The sequence below is a fragment of the Hemicordylus capensis genome, chromosome 2 (genome assembly GCF_027244095.1).
Source record: "Hemicordylus capensis ecotype Gifberg chromosome 2, rHemCap1.1.pri, whole genome shotgun sequence".
NCBI classification, from domain to species: Eukaryota; Metazoa; Chordata; class Lepidosauria; order Squamata; family Cordylidae; genus Hemicordylus; species Hemicordylus capensis.
In genome coordinates, this window is record NC_069658.1 from 26,178,020 (window position 1) to 26,201,525 (window position 23,506).

Here is a 23,506-nt window from a genome sequence, read left to right on the forward strand (position 1 = left end):
TTGCGGGCACTGCAAGATTTCAGTCCTTCACGGCGTAGTGTGTTACCAATTGTTTTCTTGGTGACTATGGTTCCAGCTGCCCTGAGATCATTGACAAGTTCCCCCCGTGTAGTTCTAGGCTGCTTTGTCACCGTTCTCATGATCATTGCAACTCCACGAGGTGAGATCTTGCATGGAGCCCCAGACCGAGGGAGATTGACAGTTGTTTTGTGTTTCTTCCATTTGCGAGTTATCGTGCCAACTGTAGTCACCTTCTCACCAAGCTGCTTGGCGATAATCTTGTAGCCCAGTCCAGCCTTGTGCAGGTCTACAACCTTGTCCCTGACATCCTTCGACAGCTCTTTGGTCTTGGGCATGGTGGTGAGTTTGGAAGCTGAGTGATTGCTTGCTTCTATGGACAGGTGTCTTTTATACAGGTACTGTAACAAGCTGGGATTAGGAGCACTCCCTTACAGAGGGTGTTCCTCATCTCAGCTCGTTACCTGCATATAGTGAAAAGACACCTGGGAGCCTGAAATCTTGCTGGTTGATAGGGGATCGAATACTTATTTCCCTCACTACAGTGCAAATCCATCGCTGACTTTTGGGCACTGGGCTTTTGAGGGTTTGTTTGTTGTTGTTCTGTCTCTCACAGCTACAATAAACCTACCATTCCAATTATAGCCTGGTCATTTCTGTGTCAGAGGGCAAACGGACAAAATCAGCAGGGGATCAAATACTTATTTCCCTCACTGTATCTTGCTGGGCCAGACAATGATGTATGATTGCCTAAATAAGTGCCAACCCCTATCTGGCTCCTGTCCACCTGTTTCTCCATATCCATAATGCGTTGATGCAGACATGATCTCAGTTTCCCATAGCCCAAGACAACCAAAGCATCGCTGGAGTAGCTATAGTAGTTCAACCCCTTCTCCACATAGTATTTCCACCTAGATTTGTATATATCATTCAACACCTAAGAGTGCTAGTCCTACTGGCTGAAAAATCAACTTCAGTCAATATTCAAATATTACCAGTCAAACACTTGCCTCCACCTGAATCCAACCTTCTTCCAGTTGTAGAAATGCATTAGAGAAACCCCGTGGTGTTTAGTGGGTTGTCCCTTGATCAGTTTGTTCTCCAGTTTGTTCTCCAAGAATGCTAGAGTGCAAAGAAAAAAAGTGAAGGGCTTTTTCTGTGTGCACGAAATTTCTTTATAGCTGAAGATATGTTGAGATTTGTTAAAACTGGATTTGGTATTCATAATATGTTCATTTCTAGCTTCCCGGAAAAGGCATAAAAAAGATAGAGATGAGGATAAAGCTTGGGAGTATGAAGAGCATGACAGACGAAGTTCTGGAGATCATAAAAGGAGCAGCCATTATCACGAAGGAAGGAGAAGCTCTGGTAGCAGTCGGTATCGGAATCGTAGTCCAGAAGACTCAGACATGGATGATTATTCCCCTCCTCCTAGCCTCAGTGAGGGTAACTATCAGTTTATTGCTGATTGTCTGCTTTGAATTCCTTTCTAGTCAGGATTCGCTTTATAAATTCACTTCTGTCTCCATGGTGCAACATCCTCTGAAGGTGGAGCAGTGGCCACAACACTGGTTTATCACTCATTTCAGATTCTGGTTTGTTCATCTCAAACAACGGTTTGTGGGCAGGCTCTGGTTCAGATATTATGTGAAATGGTGGTTTTGCATTATGTCTGATCCCAGCCTATTAGACCTGGTTAGTAAAGTCATTTGCAAATGTCATTTTGCATCTATAATATACTACCATAGAGTATATTGTACTATATTTGCTGCAAATGTTTCATGTTATACTTTATATATCTTCAGTTGCTAGAAAAATGAAGAAAAGAGAAAAACAAAAGAAGAGGAAAGCTTATGAACCAAAGCTAACACCTGAAGGTAATGGTTTTTTTGTGAGTTTTAATGTCCATACCAGTGATAGTTCATTACGTACTGTACATGGTTCCAATATATTTTACTTCCTGTTTTCCTTAGAAATGATGGATTCTTCTACTTTCAAGAGGTTCAGTGCTTCAGTAGAAAATATTTTGGACAATTTAGAAGACATGGATTTTACTGCATTTGGTAAATACATAATTAACTTATACAGTTCCTTCAACTTAAGAGACACAGGTGTGGGGTGGAATATAAATATGTTAAATAACTGAGATTTTTTAATGTGCCCTTGGTGTTCCCTATTGTAAATGGCTGTGTATGTTGTTCCTTTTTTCATTTTTTTGGCTGAAATATTTAGTGAGCTCTGTCTGTACCCTTTGAGTTCTTTGTCTTTCTCCTGGTTATTGCTTGCAAGCTGCAGAAAGCATCATAATCACAACCAGCACAAACATTTCTCCATTTGAGACTTGGGGTATGCGGAATGATTAGTTTGTCTCAGGATTTGGTTGCAAGAGGTCCAATTAGTAAAGTGATATTTTTTAGCCCATTTTCTGTTGGTGAAGGTATGTATACCAATAGGTTATTTACAATTTTTGCTAGGCAACTGTGATTCTGCTATAGTTAGGCTTGGATTTATATTCTTATACTTCATTTTAGATAAATAATGTTCTTCCGTGTATTTTATTTTAAGTTTACTTTAGAAGAAGGTTGGTCTGTGAATCTTTGTAGGTATAATCTCTGCCTAACTATGGATTTAACACATTGCACACCCAGGCCCAATAATGACAAGACACGCATGATTGGATGAACTAGGGCCACTTTTATTAATTAATATTGCAATAAACTACAATGAGGAACAACAATTAGAGTGCAGGTATCCACTCTATGGCCACCTAATGGCGCAGCGGGGAAATGACTTGACCAGCAAGCCAGAGGTTTCCAGTTCAAATCCCTGCTGGCATGTTTCCCAGACTATGGGAAACACCTATATTGGGCAGCAGCAATATAGGAAGATGCTGAATAGGCATCACCTCATACTGCGTGGGAGGTGGCAATGGTAAACCCCTCCTGTATTCTACCAAAGACAACCACAGGGCTCTGTGGTCACCAGGAGCTGACAGCAACTCAACGGCATACTTTACCTTACCTGCTTTATGGGTCAGCCTTATAAGGAGGACAGCCCACAACAGGGCAAAAGACTGGGTGTTAATTCAACCCAGCACCAAGTCCAGACATCATAACAACCACAAGGTGTTAACCCCGCTGAGGGAAGGCCAACCAGCCTCACGCATCCCGGCCGCACAACTCTGAGTGATGGGCACCAGCCAGCCTCTACGTAATTGTGGATCCCAGCCCAAGGGCCGCAAAACCCATAAGGGCTGTTCCTCGGCTTGCCTACTCACCTTAAATGATCCTCAAATCAGACACCGAACAAGACAATCTACACCAACCCACACTCACCAGCAAAGTGACCAAACATTCAGGAATGACAACCCTACAAATAACTTCAGTGAGAAGTAGGTGAAAAAAGGCCACACCAGAGCCAATAAGATGTGACACAAAAAATTCCTACTTGGCCCCAAAAGGCGACCAGATAACTATCACTGAAATGGGATGGGAGGGATGGGTGATTTGCCCAGAGTGACTGAGGGAGATCAGAATGAGAAGAGTGTGTGTGTGTGTACATGCATGTAAACTTTAAGAAGAAATATGAACATCAAAAGTTATTTCCAGAACTGTTTGAAATAATAGTGGCATTCATGATTTTAAAAAGATCATTTACAGAATGTGGTCTCAAATTTGGTTATAGAGGTTCCCAGAACGAGAGATTCACTTTTCACTCCACTCACATTCCAGTTGTTACAGGTGACTTCTCAGAGTAGTTTTCCTTAAATTTGCTTTGTCGTTTCAAGGGGTCTGGTTGGACATACAGTCCCATTCCTGTTGGGCAGGTTGGCCTCTGCTGTTTTTAACAAATTGTTTACCTTAAATGCTTCCATGTATGTTTAAGAATACAATTTTTTCAGTTCAGTTATCTAGGACTAAGTGGTTTATCAGTTACAGCTATTTTTATCTAGATTTTCAAAGAAATTAGAGAACTGTTACATCCAGAATTAATTGCACTTCTGCAGTCCTGAAATCCTATCTTTGAAATGGCTGTGTCTTACTGTTGCATTAAAAAGAAAAAGAAAAGCTTATACTTTTTTCCCCCATTAGGTGATGATGATGAAATTCCTCAGGAGTTACTATTGGGAAAACATCAGCTTAGTGAATTGGGCAGTGAATCTGCTAAAATCAAGGCAATGGGTATTATGGATAGGGTAAGTTAGTGCCTTAAAAAACGAAGCTTGTAACATGTTTGTTCAAGAAGAAAATCCTTCACAAATTTTGTTTTTGTTGAGAAAAATGGGAAATCCTTTTGATCCCAAGTTCATTTTGGTGCAGATAAAAAGACTCATCCATATGCATATACAATTAGCATGCAGGCATGTTTTGGTGCTCAGTAGTCCAGATTCTGAATGTTTTCTGACCAGTTTTCAAAGAAAATCGTTAATCTGAGCTAGGAGTCACTTCTCTTTTCCTGTAGAGCCATTTCTTCTCTGCCTTGGAAAAAGAAGAAAATATACCGTAAATTTTAATATGAATGATATTTAATTTTTTGTCAATGTCAATCTAGGTTCAGCATCAGACTTAGAGAACATTGGTATCCATGAAAACTGGTTAGATGATTGCATTGATGCCAAATGCCACCATCCCCTTGTGTTGAACGTTCCTCCCCATCTTCCTCCCCATTTTAAAAGTGGCGGCAGGAGTGCGTCTTGCTGCCTTACTCATGGCCCAGTAATCTGCTGCCTTGGGTGATTGTCTCACCCCGCTTTGTGGAAGGGCTGTCCCTGATTAATTGTTTTCTTTTTAGCTTTCAACAGAAAAAACAGTGAAAGTTCTGAACATCTTGGAAAAGAATATTCAAGATGGTGCAAAGCTTTCTACCCTGCTTAACCATGTGAGTTGATCAAATTGGTGACATATTTGTACTTAATTTTCTGCCTCTTAGATACTGGTGGCCCTTGTTATTAGCGGACTCCATATCCGTGGTTTCACATATCTGCGATTGGTTCAAAGACCCAGTTTTATTATCCGTGGGTAGAAAAATAGGCGAAATTCACCTATCTGCAGTTTTGAGTGGCCAGAAACTACCTGGAAATTACTTCCAATGTTATATCTGGCCACCATTTTCCAGTAAAAAGCAATTTTGTGGCTTTTTAAAGGGGGTGCAATATTTGACCATGGGGGGGGGCATTGCTGGAGACCTGGAGAATAAGGTACTGTCTTCTTATTTCTGTCCCCTTGCCTTTTTGCCCCACCCCCCTCTTTTTGTTTAGGAACCTAACCCCCTATATCCCATTGATGCAATATTCTGTTCACAGTTTCCATATTTGCGCCTATAGGTGAGAACAGAACCCTTGCGAATAATGAGGGCCACCTTTATGTTTAATGTTTTACTTTGACTATAGATTAAGGGTTTTTTTCCCCCATTTTAAAATTTTTATTAGTTTTACAATATAAGTAAATACTGATTTCCCGCTTACCAGTCTGCACGGTTCATATTAGCTATACAAATCTATCTTTCCATTTCTGCTACTGTAGATTAAATTTTAAGTTACTGGTTGACATCCTGACCCAGTTTACCAGAGGAAGTCCTATTGCAATTTAGTAGTCCTTTACAGTAACTCCCCAGTTATTGTAAACCACTGTGCTTGGTAATCAGGGATTTTACTAATACTTTGTGAAATGGTTGCCTAGAGCATGTCTACATTCCTGTGTAGTCACATTGAGATTTGCAAAATCGTTCATTCTAGATAAATGGTTTTCAGTCTTGATCAAGAGGCTAGCATAATATGTTGTGTTTGGATAACTTCTGCATTCTTGGATCACTTCCTTTTTTAAAAAAAGAACTTTGCACATTGTTGCCATCATGTGGCTATTAATAGAAATTTAATTAAATTCAAACTGCAAAAAGAAAGATGAACTGCAGTTCTGTGTCCTTAAATTTTGATAGAGGAATAGTAAAAATACTCTTGTACTCCCCCCCCACCCCCGCTTATGTTTTTAGTAGTGAAGAGAACTTGTTCTTTTTGGAATAACCCTGCACATTCACAGTAATGAATAATAGCACAGGCGACTGGCAGCAGTATTGGAATATTTGTTTCAGTGATAGTTCACATACAGAAGACAAGGGTGTGCATGTGAAACTGAAGTTGTCTGAGACTAATCTCCTGTTCGTTTTTAAATTAGTTCTTCACTTCTTTCTTGCTGCAAATATTTTTTTATACAGCAAGTGTATAAATTTACACTCTGCAACGAGACTTCTTTCCTTTTACGATAGTTGGTTAATGACAAAGGTGGCTTGTAAAATCCAAATTTGCTTAAATTTCTGCTCATCAGTAAGCAAACTTGATGACTGGCTTCCCTTTAGGTTCTGGCTGATTGGCCAGCTGTCCAGCCTGTGGCAGACCGGGGGGGTTCGATGGGGGGCCGGACCGAACTGGCCCAGTTCGGTTCGAGGCTGGTTCGGTCCGGCCCCCCATCGACCCCCCCCGGTCTGCCACAGCCTCGCAGAGGGGATTGGCGCATGCGCGGCGGCTGCCAAAATTGTGGCGGCGCGCTCATACGGAGGCCTGAAAGGGCCGAAGATGATGAATTCCCTGGCCGCGGCGGTGATAAGGACGCCTGGCGGGGAGAGAGGGAACCTGCGCGGACCCCCTGCGCGGCCTCAGCAATAAGTCAGAACTAAAGGACTTCCAAAGTTATGGAAATGTTGTGGAACTACATATCAACAGTGGTGGAAAGCTCCCAAACTTCAGATTTGTGGTGTTTGGTGATCCAGAACCAATGAATTTGTTAGGGTTGTAACAAAAGCACTTGTCGGTGGTTAGTGTAGTAGTGCAACTTTTGAAGTTAATAAATATGTGAATTTGGAGCTCACCAGCATTCTATACACCTGGACTAGCAGGACCTTCATCTCATGTCACATAGGCACCCTGCAGAAAGTTACTTTCAACTAAGAAATGTTCTGCATTCAGATCACTCTGTTGCTTAAGCTTTGGCACCCTCCGTGACATGATAAGTGATGGTGAGAGCAGAGCCACAGAGTATATGCTGTTTGCTGGCTGCCAAGTTGAAGCAATGTTACTGGTGCTACCCAAATGCAGATTCCATTTCAGAAGGGGAGCGGGAGTGGCGGTTTTTAGCAGGCTGGACAGCTGGCCAATCAGCCAGAACCTAAAGGGAAGCCAGTCATCAAGTTTGCTTACTGATGAGCAGAAATTTAAGCAAATTTGGATTTTACAAGCCACCTTTGTCATTAACCAACTATCGTAAAAGGAAAGAAGTCTCGTTGCAGAGTGTAAATTTATACACTTGCTGTATAAAAAAATATTTGCAGCAAGAAAGAAGTGAAGAACTAATTTAAAAACGAACAGGAGATTAGTCTCAGACAACTTCAGTTTCACATGCACACCCTTGTCTTCTGTATGTGAACTATCACTGAAACAAATATTCCAATACTGCTGCCAGTTGCCTGTGCTATTATTCATTACTGTGAATGTGCAGGGTTATTCCAAAAAGAACAAGTTCTCTTCATTACTAAAAACATAAGCGGGGGCGGTGGGGGGCAGCTCAAGAGCACTGAATTCATCATGCAAGGCCACAGCCTCGCAGAGGGCATTGGCGCATGCGCAGCGGCTGCCAAAATGGCGGCGGCGCGCTCATACGTAGGCCTGAAAGGGCTGAAGATGATGAATTCCTGGGCCGCGGCGGTGATAAGGACGGCCGGCGGGGGGAGAGGGAACCCACGCAGACCCCCTGCGTGGCCTCAGCAAGCCCCCCGAAGGGGCTAAAGGTAGTTTACATTAACTTAATTTTTTTTAAAAAAAATCCGTGGACCGGTCTGGACCAGAACCATGGTGTGTGGTTCGGTTCAACCCCGAACCCCCGGATCAGACCGCCGGAACGGTCCACACATCCCTATTTGTGGGGAGATATTTGATATTTGTCCATTGCTCCTGCACTCACCGGTCCCGCCGAGGCCTCTGTGGTAGAGTCTGGGATTCAGGGTTGTAGCTCATTCTTTGCTAATCTCTCTTTCTCTCTGTGCTCCATATTGCTGTTTCTTCTCTCCCTGCAATTGCACTACCACAGTTTTCACTGGAACCCATTCTGCAACTCTATAGTACATGCCCTCTTCTCCGCAGCAGTGCTGTAGGTCTGCACTTCAATCTATTGTTAACCACCCAGAGACGAAAGTTTGAGGCAGTGTACAAATATGATAGATAAATAGATAGATAGATAATCTGGTACCTCTCCTTTTCTGTTTCCACTTCCAAATATCTCTGCATATCTCTATTCCCTCTTTGCCCCATTACCCTTCTCTTTCTTTGCTTTCCCCACTGTTTTCTGTACACTATTAACCCTTTTTTTGTTTGTCCCATAACTTTTATTTGTCAGTCCCCACCCCCTTCTCTTTCCTCAGTCTTGGAGAGAGTTTGCTCCAATTTCTCCTCCTTGCTGAGGTTGGTGACAATGGTGTGCAAGACTATCACTCTTCTTGTAGTTTGCACATTGCAGGAATCTTGGAGGTCTTTGACTCCTGTTTCGTGCAACAGACTAACACAGCTACCCCCTTGGAATCTGTCACTCTTGCTTTGTGAATTTAATGTTCTAGGACACACTGGTGAACCATGTGGATGTTAGTCTTTTGTTGTTGTTTAGCAGACCGAAGACTGAACTCAGCTCATGCCTGCCCTCTAGTGCCTACATTTTTTATTTTAACATGCAACCCAAGGCTCAGGATGAACAACTAAAATGTTCTCACATGTTGTGTGAGAATTAAAAGGTATCCACCCTCAGTTCTGGTCACTATAAGCCTGTCCATTACCTGAATATTGTGAGCAGTCATCAGATATAAAGGGCTGCTGCTGTTTCCTGCTGAACCAGATATTAAAAAGTAATACTCTGCTAGAGGTGTGTCTAATAACCAAGCTAGCCTCCCACACCTTTATATGGACTTACTGACTACTCTTGTTTTGAGACAGCAAAAATGTGACTAACCAGTCTGGCCTTGTCCCATCCTGGGACCCAAAATTTAGTAACCTAATTTAGACTTTCTTCCATTGTGTTTCTAGCACATTGTTCAGTTGACCACCTCAGTCTCAGTGTAGCATTCCTTCCGGCCATCACCACTTTTTCTACTCCCACCCCTGCCCCACTGGCATGACTGCCTAAAGAGAGGTGATCTGGACAGTGTGTCATGAGACCTATAGCAATCTTTTCCCCCAGAGATGATGATATGTAGGACAACCTTTAAGGCACAAATGGGATCTCGTACTCCTGTATTCTTGAAACACCACACATTTGATTTCAGTGCTACATGGGATACTAGGACATAACACTAGACTTTTAGCCTTTTTTCCCTGAAATGATGTATCGGCTTCCTTCTTTGGACATCTCACACTTACTCACCCACTAATGTGAATGGCTGCATGCACTTCAGTCCCCTACTGACTGAGCAAAGAGGCACCTTTTAAAAGTGGCGATTCTCTTTATTTAGCAGCGGGAGAGCAACTGGCCCTATCCATCTCCACCGCAGCATCCCTCCAGCGGCTGCTGATTTGTTTCTTTTTTAGATTATGAGCCCTTTGGGGACAGGGAGCCATTTTATTTATTTATATCTATATAAACTGCTTTAGGAACTTTTGTTGAAAAGCGGTATATAAATATTTGTCGTATTCTGTTGCACTTGTACTGGCAAAGCTGAATACTTTGAACCCATGTATTTCTAAAGTGAACCGATGTATTCCTAAAGTGACTGTGTGTTCCTCCCTCCTTCATGACCCTTGGGTTCCTTACTGGGCAGAAGAAAGGATTTTTATCAGGAATACCATTCCTTCAGATTTCATTTCCTTGAATGAACAAGCACTGGGTAAAACTCCAGTGCTTCCATGAACTCTGTGCATCACCCACTAGTATGGGTGATGGGTCATTTTTGGATAAAGTTGCCAGCTGGATGGACTCACTTGCACTCCAGCCTAGCCTGATTAAATGTTTTTAACAGCTTGGTTTGTTTTTCTTGGTGTGTAAATACTGTAATATTATGTTCTGCTAATGTGTACAAGTCAAGCTGCTGCTAGAATAACAGGAATAAGGGCATTAAAAAGTTGGCAATCTAATTTTAGGAAAGGAGAAGGATATGAATTAGGAGAGCAGGAAGATCATCGTGGCTTATTTGTGACTCTGGGAATATCTTAAAATAAGTGTGGGAAGTATATCTTAAATCAATATACTTACTTGTGCTGTTGCATTCACTAGATATTCGTGCTTGCTTTACCTTTAAGTATGTGCGTGTTAAAGTTCGCATTCTTAATTTCCCCCCAGAATGACACCGAAGATGAGGAAAGATTATGGAGAGACTTGATAATGGAGAGAGTGACAAAATCTGCAGATGCCTGTCTTACAGCTATCAACATTATGACATCGCCCAACATGCCCAAAGCTGTGTATATTGAAGATGTAATAGAAAGAGTTATTCAATACACTAAGTTTCACTTGCAGAACACACTTTATCCTCAGTATGATCCTGTTTACCGATTGGATCCACATGGTGGTTAGTATAAAAATTAATAGATGCATTTATTCAGACAGCCAATTTTTCAGTAGTATCCTAGTGAACTCTTAAAGGTCTGCTGTCTTCTTCGACATGGTCTCTGTCTTCTATACATATGGGCTATGCGCCTGCACAGAGACCTCGTCAGAACCAAACAAGCTCGATTTCTCCTGCTTTGGGTGGGAACCCCACCCCCAGCCGCTATATACAGTTCCGCCACTCCTTATCCCCTCAGTCTTTTTTCGTCCGCGCGTCAGCGAACATCGTGGAGTCTTCAGCTCAGCAACAAGTAGGATCACACTATCCCTTTTTGTTTTTCTCCTTTCCTACATTCTTTTCTATTTGTTTTTCGTGTAGCTGTGTTTATTCTTTGGTGTTTTATTTTAACGGCTTCCTTTTCCTGGAGCTCTGGTACTGGCTGGGACGGAGCATGGTGACCTGCCGGCTTTCGGTGTGTATGCCGGGCACAAAGAACTTTAAGAAGTGTGTCCACTGCGGATCAAAGATCTCTTCCCCCGATACGCACGCCGAGTGCCTCTTGTTCTTGGGAGCACAATGGGAGTCCCACATTGTTGAGACCTGTCTGCACTGCCAGAAGTTTACTAAACAGGCTCACAGAAGTAGGGCTTCTTGCTTGCGCGCAGCCCTGTAGGAGCTTGTTCTCTGTTCTTCAAAAGCCTGGTCTTTGAAAAGGTCATTGAGAAATGGCTGCATCAATACCGTTGGACCATGCAGCATCTGCTACTGTGGAGACTGGAGATCAGATCCCGATACAACGCCCTCAAACACTCAGACTTCGATGGATTCGGGTGAAAGGGTGCACTCGGAGGGACTCTCTTCGTATCAGCCCCCTATGGTGCCAAAGGCCTCCCCGAACTCGCTGGGATCAACATTGAAGGTCAAGAAGAAGAAGCTTAAATTACATAGATAACTTCCAGCTGGTCAGCATCTGCCTCCAATTCCCCAAAAGAAGAAATCAGAAGATGTCTCAGTATCGGAAGCTCCAGCACTTAAGAAGATGAAGATGACCTCAGATCATCCGGTGCAGAAATCATCAATATCGACGTGCCCTAATTCACCTGTAGCAGCTGAGGTTTTTGAATCGGTCATGACAAAGGAGCTGGCATATGCTTTGTCTGAGGAAGAAGCCTACTCTCCCCCCAAGCTTGCTGAAGGTGCTTCGTGGTTGCCTAGATGTAGATCGCCCCCGCAATGGTATCAAGAAGAGCGCTTCTCAACTTGTAGGCAGGATCTTTCCTGGGATCATCAGGATCGATATCGTACACTGGAGTATCATTCCCCCTGTTAGAGGCTGAGCCTTCCTATGGCACTTGGCACCGACACTGGTTCTTATGATCGATACCAGGCGGACTATAGATCAGACTACTCAGATTATGCCCAACCCCGTTATGGGTCCTGCTATCCAGAAGAGCCTGGGTACAGACAGCCCACGGTTATGAGAGCTTGGTGTGAGCCCCCTTCGCATTCTGAAGGGCGACCGCGTTCCCGCTTGCCGCATTGTTCCCCGCGGGATCAATCTGACCATGGTCAGGCACTTCCCTCAATACCACCGCTACATCAAGATGTCGTACCAGCCCAGGGGTTGTTGTTGGATCCCCCAGCTTCGGTACCAGGCAATCCCAATGACACACCGGGCTCCCCTTTGGGTTCAATGCCCGCAACTCAGGACCGGTTGGTCCCTCTGGACCCTGTGTCTAACAGTGATGATAGCTCTCAGGACTCTGAGGTTGTATCCCTGAGGTTGTCCCCACTCGATATACAAGCCGGTCTCCCCATCAGAGGATCTCAAGCTGTACACGGCCTATGTGGCCCGTATGGCTTCGGACTTGAGTGTGAACTTGGGTAGCCAGCAGAAAGGTAGAGCTGGACCCCTTGTTTACCTTGATTGACTTGGAGGCCAAGATGCCTGCTGCCTTGCCTTTCAACCCGGCTTTATTAAAGGTTGTGAAAGCCCACTGAAAGAAACCTAATACGCTACCTCAACCAAATAGGCATCTAGAGAACTTCTACAGAGTGCAGTTCCAGGACGACATGGCCTTTTTGAAAAGCCACCCCATTCTGAACTCTATCATCGTGGAGGCGTCCTTACAGAGGACCAGGGGTCATAGCCAGTCGACACAAAGCAATAAGGAAGGCAAGAAATTGGACTCCTTCTAGAGAAGACGTTTTTCGTCTGCAGCCTTACACTTGTATGTGGCCAATTATCAGGCCTATAATGCCCGATATGGGAGGAAAGGAAAGTGAGTCCTTTCGTGGATCTCCTCCTGCAGGACAAAAGGGATTCCACAAAGACTTTTTTCAAAGAAGCTATTCAAGTGTCTAAACAATAACTTTACTCAGCCCAACATTCAGTGGAGTGTGCTGCTAAAGTGATGGCCACATCTATGGCACTTAGATGCCATGTTTGGCTTCGATCATCCAGCCTGCACTATGAGGCCCGTGCCAGAGTGGAGGACCTGCCCTTTGAGGGCTCTAGACTCTTCTCTGAACAAACTAATGACACACTCCAGAAAGTCCAGAAGCTGTGGAGCACTTCTCGTTCCATGTCATACACTTTGCCGACTTCAAAATGACAGAAAACTGCCCGGTGGTCACCTCATCAGGCTCAGAGGGCCCCGGCCCACCATCAGTCACTTTTGGAATGGTCCTTTCAAGGCAACAAGTTCCCACTCAGATACAAGTCAGGAGGCCAGCCCAATAAGCTGGCTTTCCAGAAACAGCGCCTGAGTGTTCCCCAGAAGAAACAATGACTCGGGGCGCTTCGGGATGTGCCTGGCCCCATTCACAGCGAGTTGGGACAAGGTGAAAATGGACCAGTGGGTCCTTACAGTTATCCATTTGGGCTATGCCCTGGAGTTTTGTGGGTCATGTCTGCTGTCCGGGATTGTGGTGACTCCCTGCACCCCGGAGTTGGATCTGGAGGTTGCCGCTCTCTTGGAAAAGGTCGTGATCAAGAGAGTCACCAACCCCGACAGCCCCAGGTTCTACTCCCAGTACTTTCTTGTGCCAAAGCCGGATGGCGGTCAGCGCCCTATTCTAAACCACAGGACTCTAAACAAATATTTGGCGTACAAACAGTTCCAAATGCGTTCGGTACCGACCATTCTGGACAGAATCATGTGGGTGGTCTCACATGTTTCAATCTGCCCGCAACATTGGCGCTTCCTGAGGTTCTAGATAGGGGGGATCCCCTATCAATTCAAGGCCTTGCCCTTTGGCCTCACCACTGCACCGAGGGTCTTTATGAAGTACCTGGCCCCAGCAGTGGCATTCCTGCAGGAGCGAGGTATACAGGTGTTGCTGTATCTGGACGATTGAAAAAATATATAAGGGGAGAGTGGTACTACTCAAAGTAACAAAGAAAAAAATAATACCATCCAATACAAGAAATATAAACACATACAAAAGACACCAATGCCAATACTCATATAAATGTAACTTAATAAATCACTTAATTTACATAAATCACTTGATATATGAATCACTGTATATATATAAATCACTTCATTTGACAAGGTTTCACGATAAGTCCTTGTTTCACAATGAGCTTCCTCAGAAATACGTGAACAATTATTATGTCACAAACGAGATAAACTTCCCATCTGCTAAATATAAGTCACTCCTCCCTGGTGTATGGAGGTCTTCATAATATCTTCCAAAAATATTTCTTCAATTCCTCCAAAAGGAGTGTAAGTTGTTTCCAAACGTTCTTAGATTTCTCCAAGGGAGTAAGAAAGAGTCCTTATAGATACAAAGCACAAACCATACATTAAAGAAAACATTAGTACAACATGAGAGAAAACATTTATACAACATAATAAAATTCATATATACACATCAAAGATAGTTACCCAAAAGGTGCAACGGTTCACAAGCTGCTGCCAAACTTGACACCCAGTCTTATCAAGCCAGCTTGAATAAACTGACCAAACTCTCTTACTATAGTTTTATAACACTCTCAATTATTCACAGCTGTTAAACCTCCTAATCTGCCACTATCTGGCAATCATCACACTTAATTAGGGCACCACAGTTACAAAAAGCAAGGTAAATCTAAATTCGTGTTTAAACCATAAGGTGACAGGGAATTTAATCTATGTATATAAAAAGATTCTTGTCTGTTTAGCCATCTTACTGCGTCAGCGTTACAAGATCTAAATTTTTCTTTCTTAAAAGTGGAGATCACCACAAATTTAAAGTCATCAGGCTGATGATTAGCTAGCAAAAAATGTTCTGTAAGTGATGCCTCTAATACTCCATTCTTTATTCTGTAGTAATGTTCTAGAATACGTTTCTTAACCAGACGTATAGTGCAGCCAACATATAGCTTTAAACATGGGCACATAATGACATATATGGCATAAGCAGAATTACAGTTGGAGAAATCTTCCAAAGGCTTAACATAATTGTCAGTAGGATGTTGAAAGATTTTAGTGGGCAATGAAAACTTGCACGCAGCGCAAGTACCACATTTGAAATGGCCCTTGACCCATGACATAGCTGACTTATCCTGTGGCATATCAGAGTGTATCAAATAGTTAAACTTTTATTTTTTCTGAAGCCAATCAACGGTGGTTCCTCACAACCTGGAATAATATTAACCAATGGCCAATATTTGAAAACCACTTTTTAAATTTTATTACTTAGTGAAGAATAATTCAGTCCCTATGTGATCCTGCGTGGTGTAAATTTATCTTTGATCTGAAATAAACATCTTCTCTGCATACTATCAGCACGTTGTCTCGCTCTCTTAATAATATGCCAAGGATAATCCCTATTCAACAATTGTATCTCAAGTGTCCTGGCAGATTTCTTATAATCAGAGTCCAGGGTGTTGTTTCTTTTTAGTCTAAGGAACTGCCCATAAGGTAAATTATCCTTTATTTAATCGTTTCATGAATGAGATTGATCCATTCAATAAATGCCTGAACCTTCTCTTTATCAGAAAAAATAATAAAAATGTCATCAATGAAACACTTATACAAAAGCAAATTATCAAAAAATGGATTGTTATGCTTATTGCAAATAATATGGGATTCCAGTCTTCCCATAAAAAGATTGGCCAAAGATGGGGCAATAGGACTACCCATCGCCACACCCTGAATCTGCATAAAAAATTGTTGATTGAATCTAAAGTAATTCTTCTCCAAAACTATATCCAATAACTGTAACAAAAACCAAGTGGGAGGATTTTTAACATGTCTAGAGTCAAAAGTGTCTTCTGTTACTGACCTAGCCTCGTCATGAGGTATGTTAGTATATAATGATACAACATCCATCGTGAGAAGCACAGATCCTGCTGGCACTAACTTATTCTCAACCGAACTAATGAAATCTATGGTGTTTCTAATGTATGAAGGAATTTGTTTAACAAAGGGTTGGAGTATATTGTCCAAATATTGAGCTAAAGGTTCAAGCAATGAGTTATTTCCTGATATTATGGGCCGTCCTGGTGGAGGAAAACCTATCTTATGAATTTTAGGCAGAATATAAAAGATGGGCACCCTAGGATAATCATTTAGTAAATATCTGAACAGGTTCATATCTATATATCACATATTCAACCCCTCTTGTAAAGTTATTTTAATAATATTACGAATGTAATTAGTTGGATCATGGGGTATCGATAAATATGCTACACGATCTGACAGTAGTCTTTGTACCTCCTGCAAACAGTCCTGTACATTCATAATAATTAGAGCCCCACCATTATCTGCCTTTTTAAAAATAAGCATTCTATCCTCCATCAATTCTTTAAGCAGGCCCCATTGTTTCTTGGTAAAATTATAATACGATGCCTGTCGTGCTTTTTCCAATTGTGCTATTTCTCTGAGCACTGTCTGACTAAAGACGTTAATGGAAGGTATATCAATATTGGGATTAAATTTGGATTTAGATTTGAACAATGAATCCTCTCTAGGACTCTGAGAATTACCAAAAAAAAAAAAAAAAAAGCTTTAAGTTTTAATCATTCTTATCAATTTAAATATATCAATTCTAGTTTGAAAAGACTCATATTTAACCATAGGTACATAACCTATGCCATAATTAAGCACTCCTAAATGTTCCCGAGACAGATGTCTATTTGATAAGTTAATCACTAAACTTTTCTCCTTCCCCTTTGGGGACGCCACCGAAAATCCTGTGTTGTACTTCTTTTCACTGCTCTGTCCAGTCTACCTTTTCCTCGAAACTCCTCCCCTGAAGTGGCTGCCGATTACTCAGTGGAATCATACTCAGATGTACTGGCGGTCTGGTCCTGCCAAGACACTGATTTTCTATATGGTCGCAATTTGCCATTATTCTTATTGTTAACCGTCCACTTATAAACATACCCACTGGAATAATCCTGCGCATCCCTGGAAAATTTTTTCTTCTTAAATTCCTTTAATTGTTCCGTATACTGTTTTAATTCTGTGGTATTGGCTGGTCTTCTACAGCCACCCTTTGAGCCTTTGGCATCTATTGACCCGCGTCTCTTGACCTGGAAGGTCACCTTTTTGGTGGCCATCACCTCCGCCGGGAGGGTGATTTTGCTGAGGGCCAACCAACCGTATCTGCAGTTCCATAAAAACAAGGTTGTACTCAGGACGGATGTCAAATTCCTTCCAAAGGTGGTGTCTATGTTTCACCGCTTGTCCCCACTCACTTTACCCATATTCTTTCCAAATCCTTCATCGGATGTGGAGAAACAGCTACACCGTTTGGATGTTTGAAGGGCCATGTCCTTCTACGTTCAGAGATCTGCTGAGTGAAGGAAGTCTTCCTCCTTGTTTGTTCCATACGATGGGCCATGTAAAGGGCTCCAGGTCTCAGCCCAGTCTATGTCCAGATGGATAGTCTCCACTACTGAACTTGGTTATCAGCTGGCCCATAAGTTGCCTGCTACTGTGAAGACACATTCTGTTAGGTTCGTGGCAGCCTCTGTGGCCTTTGATTGTGCGGTCCTGTTGGACAATATATGTCAGGCAGCTACTTGGGCTTCACCCCATTCTTTCATTCAGCATTATGCTATTGATGATAGAGCACGTAATGATGCTGTATTTGCAGGAGTGTCCTGCAATCCATTTCCAGTTGATTTCACTTGTCCTGAAATAAATTCTTTCTGGCTGTTTACATGTTGCCTCTGTTCTTCCCTCCTCCTTGGGTGCTTGCTTGTTATGTACCCATATGTGTAGAAGACAGAGACCATGTCGAAGAACTACAGGTTACTCACCTGTAACCTGTAGATTTTAATTCTTCTTAATTTGTCTTTGTCACCATCTAGTCATTATGTCCATCTGTTGCTTTTGGCTCTTCTGCTAACTTTTAAAAACCCTGTTTTCTATCACTCCTGTTGTCTATTCTGGCTGATTTTTCTGGCTCTTTCTAAATCAGATGGCAATCCAGAGCTCTGATTTTGAAGGGATTCCCCTTGCCAGCTATGATGGATGGAGTGAGCTCCTGAGAATGTGATGCACATTCCATATCCATTCTGATAATGGGAGAGTCCCATTTTCTGAATCTGAAAGTAAAATCTGAAAGTCTTATCCTGGGAATTATTGATTTGGTATTTCTATTATTATGTACCTTTAGTACCGTTCTATATATAATAACTTTTTATCTACTCTCACTTTTAACATGTAATCACCCTTATACTTTATGCTGGTTTATGACCATAATAAAGGTTGGTTGGTTGGTTGGTTTGGTGCAATTTTAGAAACATTATTTAATGTTGTAAACACTCATTAAGTGCCCTCTTCAGAACATCTAACCTGCCCCATATCTATGCAATCAACTCAGTTTCCCCCCCAGTGATGATCATCATTTTTCTTTTCATGGTTTAAGAGAGAAAAATATAAGCTATTGTAAGAAATTGAAAAGTTGTGTTTCTAATGTTGCTTAATGTCTAGAAAATATAACTTAGTTTAAAATTTTCTAGGTGGTGTGTTAAGTTCAAAAGCAAAGCGTGCCAAGTGTTCCACCCACAAACAGAGAGTAATAGTGATGTTATACAACAAAGTTTGTGATATCGTTAGCAGTTTGGCCGAATTACTGGAGATTCAGCTTCTTACTGACACCACAATTCTTCAGGTAGGTTTGATGTACTCCATCATATACTACTGCCCTTCCCCTGCCACGTGTTACTAAACTCCTCCATCTTGGATGAAAATAGTTTTTCTACAAATACAGACTACAGAAACTTCATAATTTTATTCTACTAGAGATGTTTCAAAATTAATCCCATGTTAAATCTTGATGTACAAAGTTGTTAATATTTAGAAATGAATAGTTTTTTTAAAATGTACATACGAGCCTAGCACTATTATATACAAATACATGTTTTGTGTTTTATCCCTTGCTAAGTGGGCAGAGAGAAGAGTTACTCTCTTACTTTAGCATAGTGTCCCTCTCAGTGGCTGTTGCTGGTGTCTTCCTTGCGTTTTCTCTTTAGATTGTGAGCCCTTTTGGAATAGGGAACATTATCTCATTCTTTTTGCTATTTAAACTGCTTTGAGTACTTTTTGTTGAAAGCAGTATATAAATGATAAAGAATAAGAATACCAGAAGTGGAGAATGCATGTAACTCCGAGCATCAGTAACTTTGCAGATTCTTTACTTATTCAGTTTTTTGCCACATATTTCACCTTCTCCTGCGCATCCCCAAATTTCTAGTACTTCTGAGTCACCACAAGCTTTGGGTACGTTCCTCTCATTAAAAAATAAAATAAAAAATGTCCCAATGTAATTGAAGAATGTTTTCTCGTAATTTCAATTATTTGAGCCTAATCTGGAGGTAATAGAAGCACTATAAAGAAACAAGGAGATAAGAGGGCTTGGTATAGACTTGTATTTGAGATTTCATCTGAAATTCCTTTCATTGTAATTGTAAAGTCCAACTTCACTCCACTCCAACTGTAGTTGAGTACACAGTTAAAAAGGTGATAGGGTTTATTCTATGTGTGGGATTTTTTTTACAGTTTTTAAATCAGTTTGTCAAGTGTAATAAGGATTGTGTCTTTCTCTTGTGAACAGGTTTCATCAATGGGAATAACACCGTTTTTTGTAGAAAACGTCAGTGAACTTCAGTTGTGCGCCATCAAACTAGTTACTGCAGTAAGCAAACCCTTAAAAGCAATATCTAATGTTTAGAAATCAATGACTTTTAATGTTGGCATGTAAAATATGTAGTATGGGCAGAGATCATGGGTTACCTAATCTGTTTCTTAGACAATGCATTTAACTGTACCAAAGACATGTTGAGTGTCAGTGGTAGAAAAGCAGGCTGAGATTTTCTCCTAACCCTCAGTCTGAAGTTAAGAAAGTTAGGAGAAAATCCTGTTAAAAAATGGTTGGACCCATAATTGCATTAGTTACATTCTCAGTATCTAGAGACTGTTGCTGTAGCTGTTACAGTTTTATAAAATAGATATATTTTAAAGTTTTGCTTGGCAGCAGCAAACCCCCATCCCCACCCCCAGTTGGCTGACGTTGTTATAATAGCTATATCACCAGTGTATTCCTGCAGCTACTACTTGTCAGTGTACAGCTCTTGAGATGAGTTTTCGTTCTCTTGCCTTTGATAGATCTGTTGTCACCTACCAGGTCCCAAAATCTTGTCAAGCCTTTAAAAATTAGAAAGTTGTAGTCCTGAGGTGGGTAAAAGTGGGAGATTCTGTTCCTTTAGCTATTTTTACTTAACTGGACTTTCATGTTCTCTACAACCTTTCTTAGTCACTTGGCTATTTAGAAAACTTTGGTGCAGTAGGCCTTTTAAGGAAGAAAAGGCTGCAGTATTTATTTAGGGAATGATGGGTAGGCGTTGAGGAACTCTCTTTGCCTCCTATCTTCAAGGTCTAGTAACACTTAGGAGGTGGGTGGGCGGGCCAGTGGAAAGTAGAAGGCAGGAAATAGCAGGGTAAGGGAATTGCTGGATCTGAGTGAAAGGTGTATTGAAAGGTGTAAAAGAGTTGTTTAAACTCTTTAAGGACATCATTGTGGTCAGGAATTATTAGTCCGTAGTATACAGAAAACCAGTATTGATGAATGAGGGATAGCTTGTTAATACTGTGTGGAATGTTAGAGTTAACATGACTGAAAATAATTCCCTTAAAATAAATGTGCTAAAATAACCCTATTTGTTGCATTTGCTATTTAAACTATAGCTATTTCAAAGTTTCATTGGACTGATTTCCTAAACTCCCTTGTCTCAATCTACTGAAGGGCAATCTCACATGCAGAAACAGGCTTATGAGCATATGTTGTCTTGCCACAAGTGGAAGAAGCTGCTGGCATTGCCCTTCTTTCCTTGATTCTGTTGCTCAGCATTCCTGTGCTCCCCCCCCGCCCCGCCTGCCTTCTCATTAGGGAGGGAGAAGGAGCAAGAGCCCTTCTCTCTCATAGTTTCTCTAGTACTGAGAAGCAAGAGGGAAATTTCAGCGCTTAAGATTGTCCGTTTTCTTAGAAAAATCTAGTCAGCATTTTTAACTGGGTATTGCCTAGTATCTTAAACTAATATTTAGTACTACGCTCTGGGTCATTTTTAACAGTTTAGTAAGTTTGCAATAATACAGTTTTTTATAATATGAATGAATGAATCAATCAATCAATTTATTACAGCCATAGGCCATACAGAAAAGATACAAAGATTAAAAACAAGATTAAAAGCAAAATATGCCAGCAGTAATATAATACATAATTATCAGGACAAATTCATACCTGTCCGTTTTTAAATACATTTTATTGGTTAAAAAGTAGTTTTGTGTTGGAAAGAGAGAAAAGAAAGCATTGTATTTGGGGCAACTTACATAACCATAATATCTTTAAAAATTGTTTAAAAAACAGGTCTTCTCAAGGTATGAAAAACATAGGCAGTTGATATTAGAAGAAATTTTCACATCACTTGCAAGGCTACCAACCAGCAAAAGAAGTCTGAGGAACTTCAGGTAATACGCAGCACTAAACAATGACTCCTATAGGTCATATATTTTCTGCATGTGATTGGATGTGTTGGAAGAACTGTTTAGCGTCAATATGTGCTGAAATATTTTCACATAAACACATTTTAAACTCTATTTATTTAATGTTGCTGCTGGTGTCTTTCAGGTGGTTATACAGGATTAAAACTTATATAGGGATGTAATGCTGAAATCTGAAGCTAGTTGCAAAGGCAGGAGTTTTGGCCATATGAGGACTGTGGCTGTTGGGGAAGAAAAAAACATTCCAAACATTAGATGAAGAAAACTCATGATATAATCATAAACCTTTGTCCCAGTTTTGTTTAAACTATTGATTCTGTGGTTTATTTGACCATTTACTAAGAAGGAGCTAGTGTGAACTGGTTGCTAGAAAGTTGTACTTGGACCAGTTGCCATGTCTCAGCCTGACCTGTGTTGTGTCAAGTTGATAAAATAGGAAGAGGGCAAATATATGCCACATTGAGTTCCTCATAGGGGTGTGGACCAACTGTTCAATCATGAACCAGTTCGCCTCAATGTGCTGAGGCCATTTGTGCTATCAGACAAATACATGTGTGGAGGCCACACAAATGGCCTTTGCGCATTCATGGAGGCTGGAACTGCACTGCCTCCATGTGGGCACATAGCTGGAGGGAGAGGCTGTTCTGGAGGGCTTTGAGGAGTGGCTGCCGCCAAGCCAGTAAGAACCTTGATCTACTCCTGGTCCCTGGCTGCCGCCAAGCCAGTAAAAACCTTGATCTATTCCTGGTGCCCTCCTGGTCCCTCTCCCCCCGCTGCCACCCTTTAGAATACTTTTCAAGGATTTCCCCCACCACCTTGCTTATAAAGGGGAATCCAGTAAGGATTACAAGCCTGTCTATCCAGTTCGGTCGAATGGACTGGACTACCCAGTCGGTTTGACCGTACCAGGTTATGGAACCGCTGACTGGTTTGAATTTGATCTAGGAAACCAGTTCCGAGCGAACCCCTAGTTCCTCAATGGGGGTTGGGGGAGAGAAGGTTCACAAATAAGTAAATAAATGAATACAATGGCAATAGATTTATTTATTTTTTAATTGTTAAATTTATATACCGCCTTTCATTAAAGCAATCCCAAGGCGGTTTACAGCAAAAAAAAATTTAACACAAGATGGTAAAAAAGATACAATTAAAATATTAAGTGGGGGAGGAAATATTAAACAAATCTGATTTAAAAATTTAAAACAAAAAGCATAAAAGCAATAAAGATTATAAAGAGCAGCAGCAGAGAATCAAATAAATGCCTGGGCAAAAAGCCAAGATATTACATTTTTTCTGAAAGCTGTGATGGAAACTGAGGAGCGAATAGCCACTGGGAGAGCATTCCAGAGTCTGGGGGCAGCAACAGAGAAGGCCCTGTCCCGCGTACACAACAACTGAGCCTCCCTCATTGTCGGCACCCGGAGCAGAGCCCCCTCAGATGATCTTGTCAAGCGGGCAGCAACCCTTGGGAGCAGACGGTCCCTCAGGGATCCCGGGCCCAAACCGTTTAGGGCTTTAAAGGTCAAAACCAGCACCTTGAATTGGACCCAGAAACAAACTGGTAGCCAGTGCAGCTCTTTCAAAATGGGTGTGATGTGCTCCCACCGGGCAGCTCCAGATAAAACCCTAGCTGCCGCATTTTGCACTAGCTGCAGTTTCCGGATGTTCTGCAAGGGCAGCCCCACGTAGAGCGCGTTACAGTAATCCAGCCTTGATGTGACTAAGGCATGGGTAACTGTGGCCAGATCTGCCTTCTCGAGAAAGGGACGCAGCTGGCACACTAGCCGAAGCCGTGCAAAGGCACCCCTGGCCACCGCCTCCACCTGAGCTTCCAAAAGCAGAGCCAGGTCCAGTAATACCCCCAAGCTGCGTACTTGTTCCTTCAACAATACTAGATATTGCTTGGGGAAGGAGATAGTGTTGATCGAAGCATTCCTGCCAATTTGCTATGATTCAAAATAAAGCAATGACTT

At 41.8% G+C, this 23,506-nt stretch overlaps 1 protein-coding gene across 6 annotated transcripts in view; it reads left to right on the forward strand.

Moving 5' to 3' along the window:
* Window positions 1–23,506, forward strand: part of NIPBL (NIPBL cohesin loading factor) — a 282,797-nt gene that overhangs the window by 197,984 nt on the left and 61,307 nt on the right. For all 6 annotated transcript variants that reach the window (XM_053290927.1, XM_053290922.1, XM_053290926.1 and 3 more), the window contains 9 exons: window positions 1,261–1,464; window positions 1,824–1,895; window positions 1,992–2,081; window positions 4,110–4,213; window positions 4,810–4,896; window positions 10,326–10,554; window positions 18,497–18,648; window positions 19,591–19,671; window positions 21,400–21,500. In XM_053290927.1, coding sequence (XP_053146902.1) covers window positions 1,261–1,464; window positions 1,824–1,895; window positions 1,992–2,081; window positions 4,110–4,213; window positions 4,810–4,896; window positions 10,326–10,554; window positions 18,497–18,648; window positions 19,591–19,671; window positions 21,400–21,500 — 1,120 coding nt within the window. The remainder of the gene's footprint in view (window positions 1–1,260; window positions 1,465–1,823; window positions 1,896–1,991; window positions 2,082–4,109; window positions 4,214–4,809; window positions 4,897–10,325; window positions 10,555–18,496; window positions 18,649–19,590; window positions 19,672–21,399; window positions 21,501–23,506) is intronic.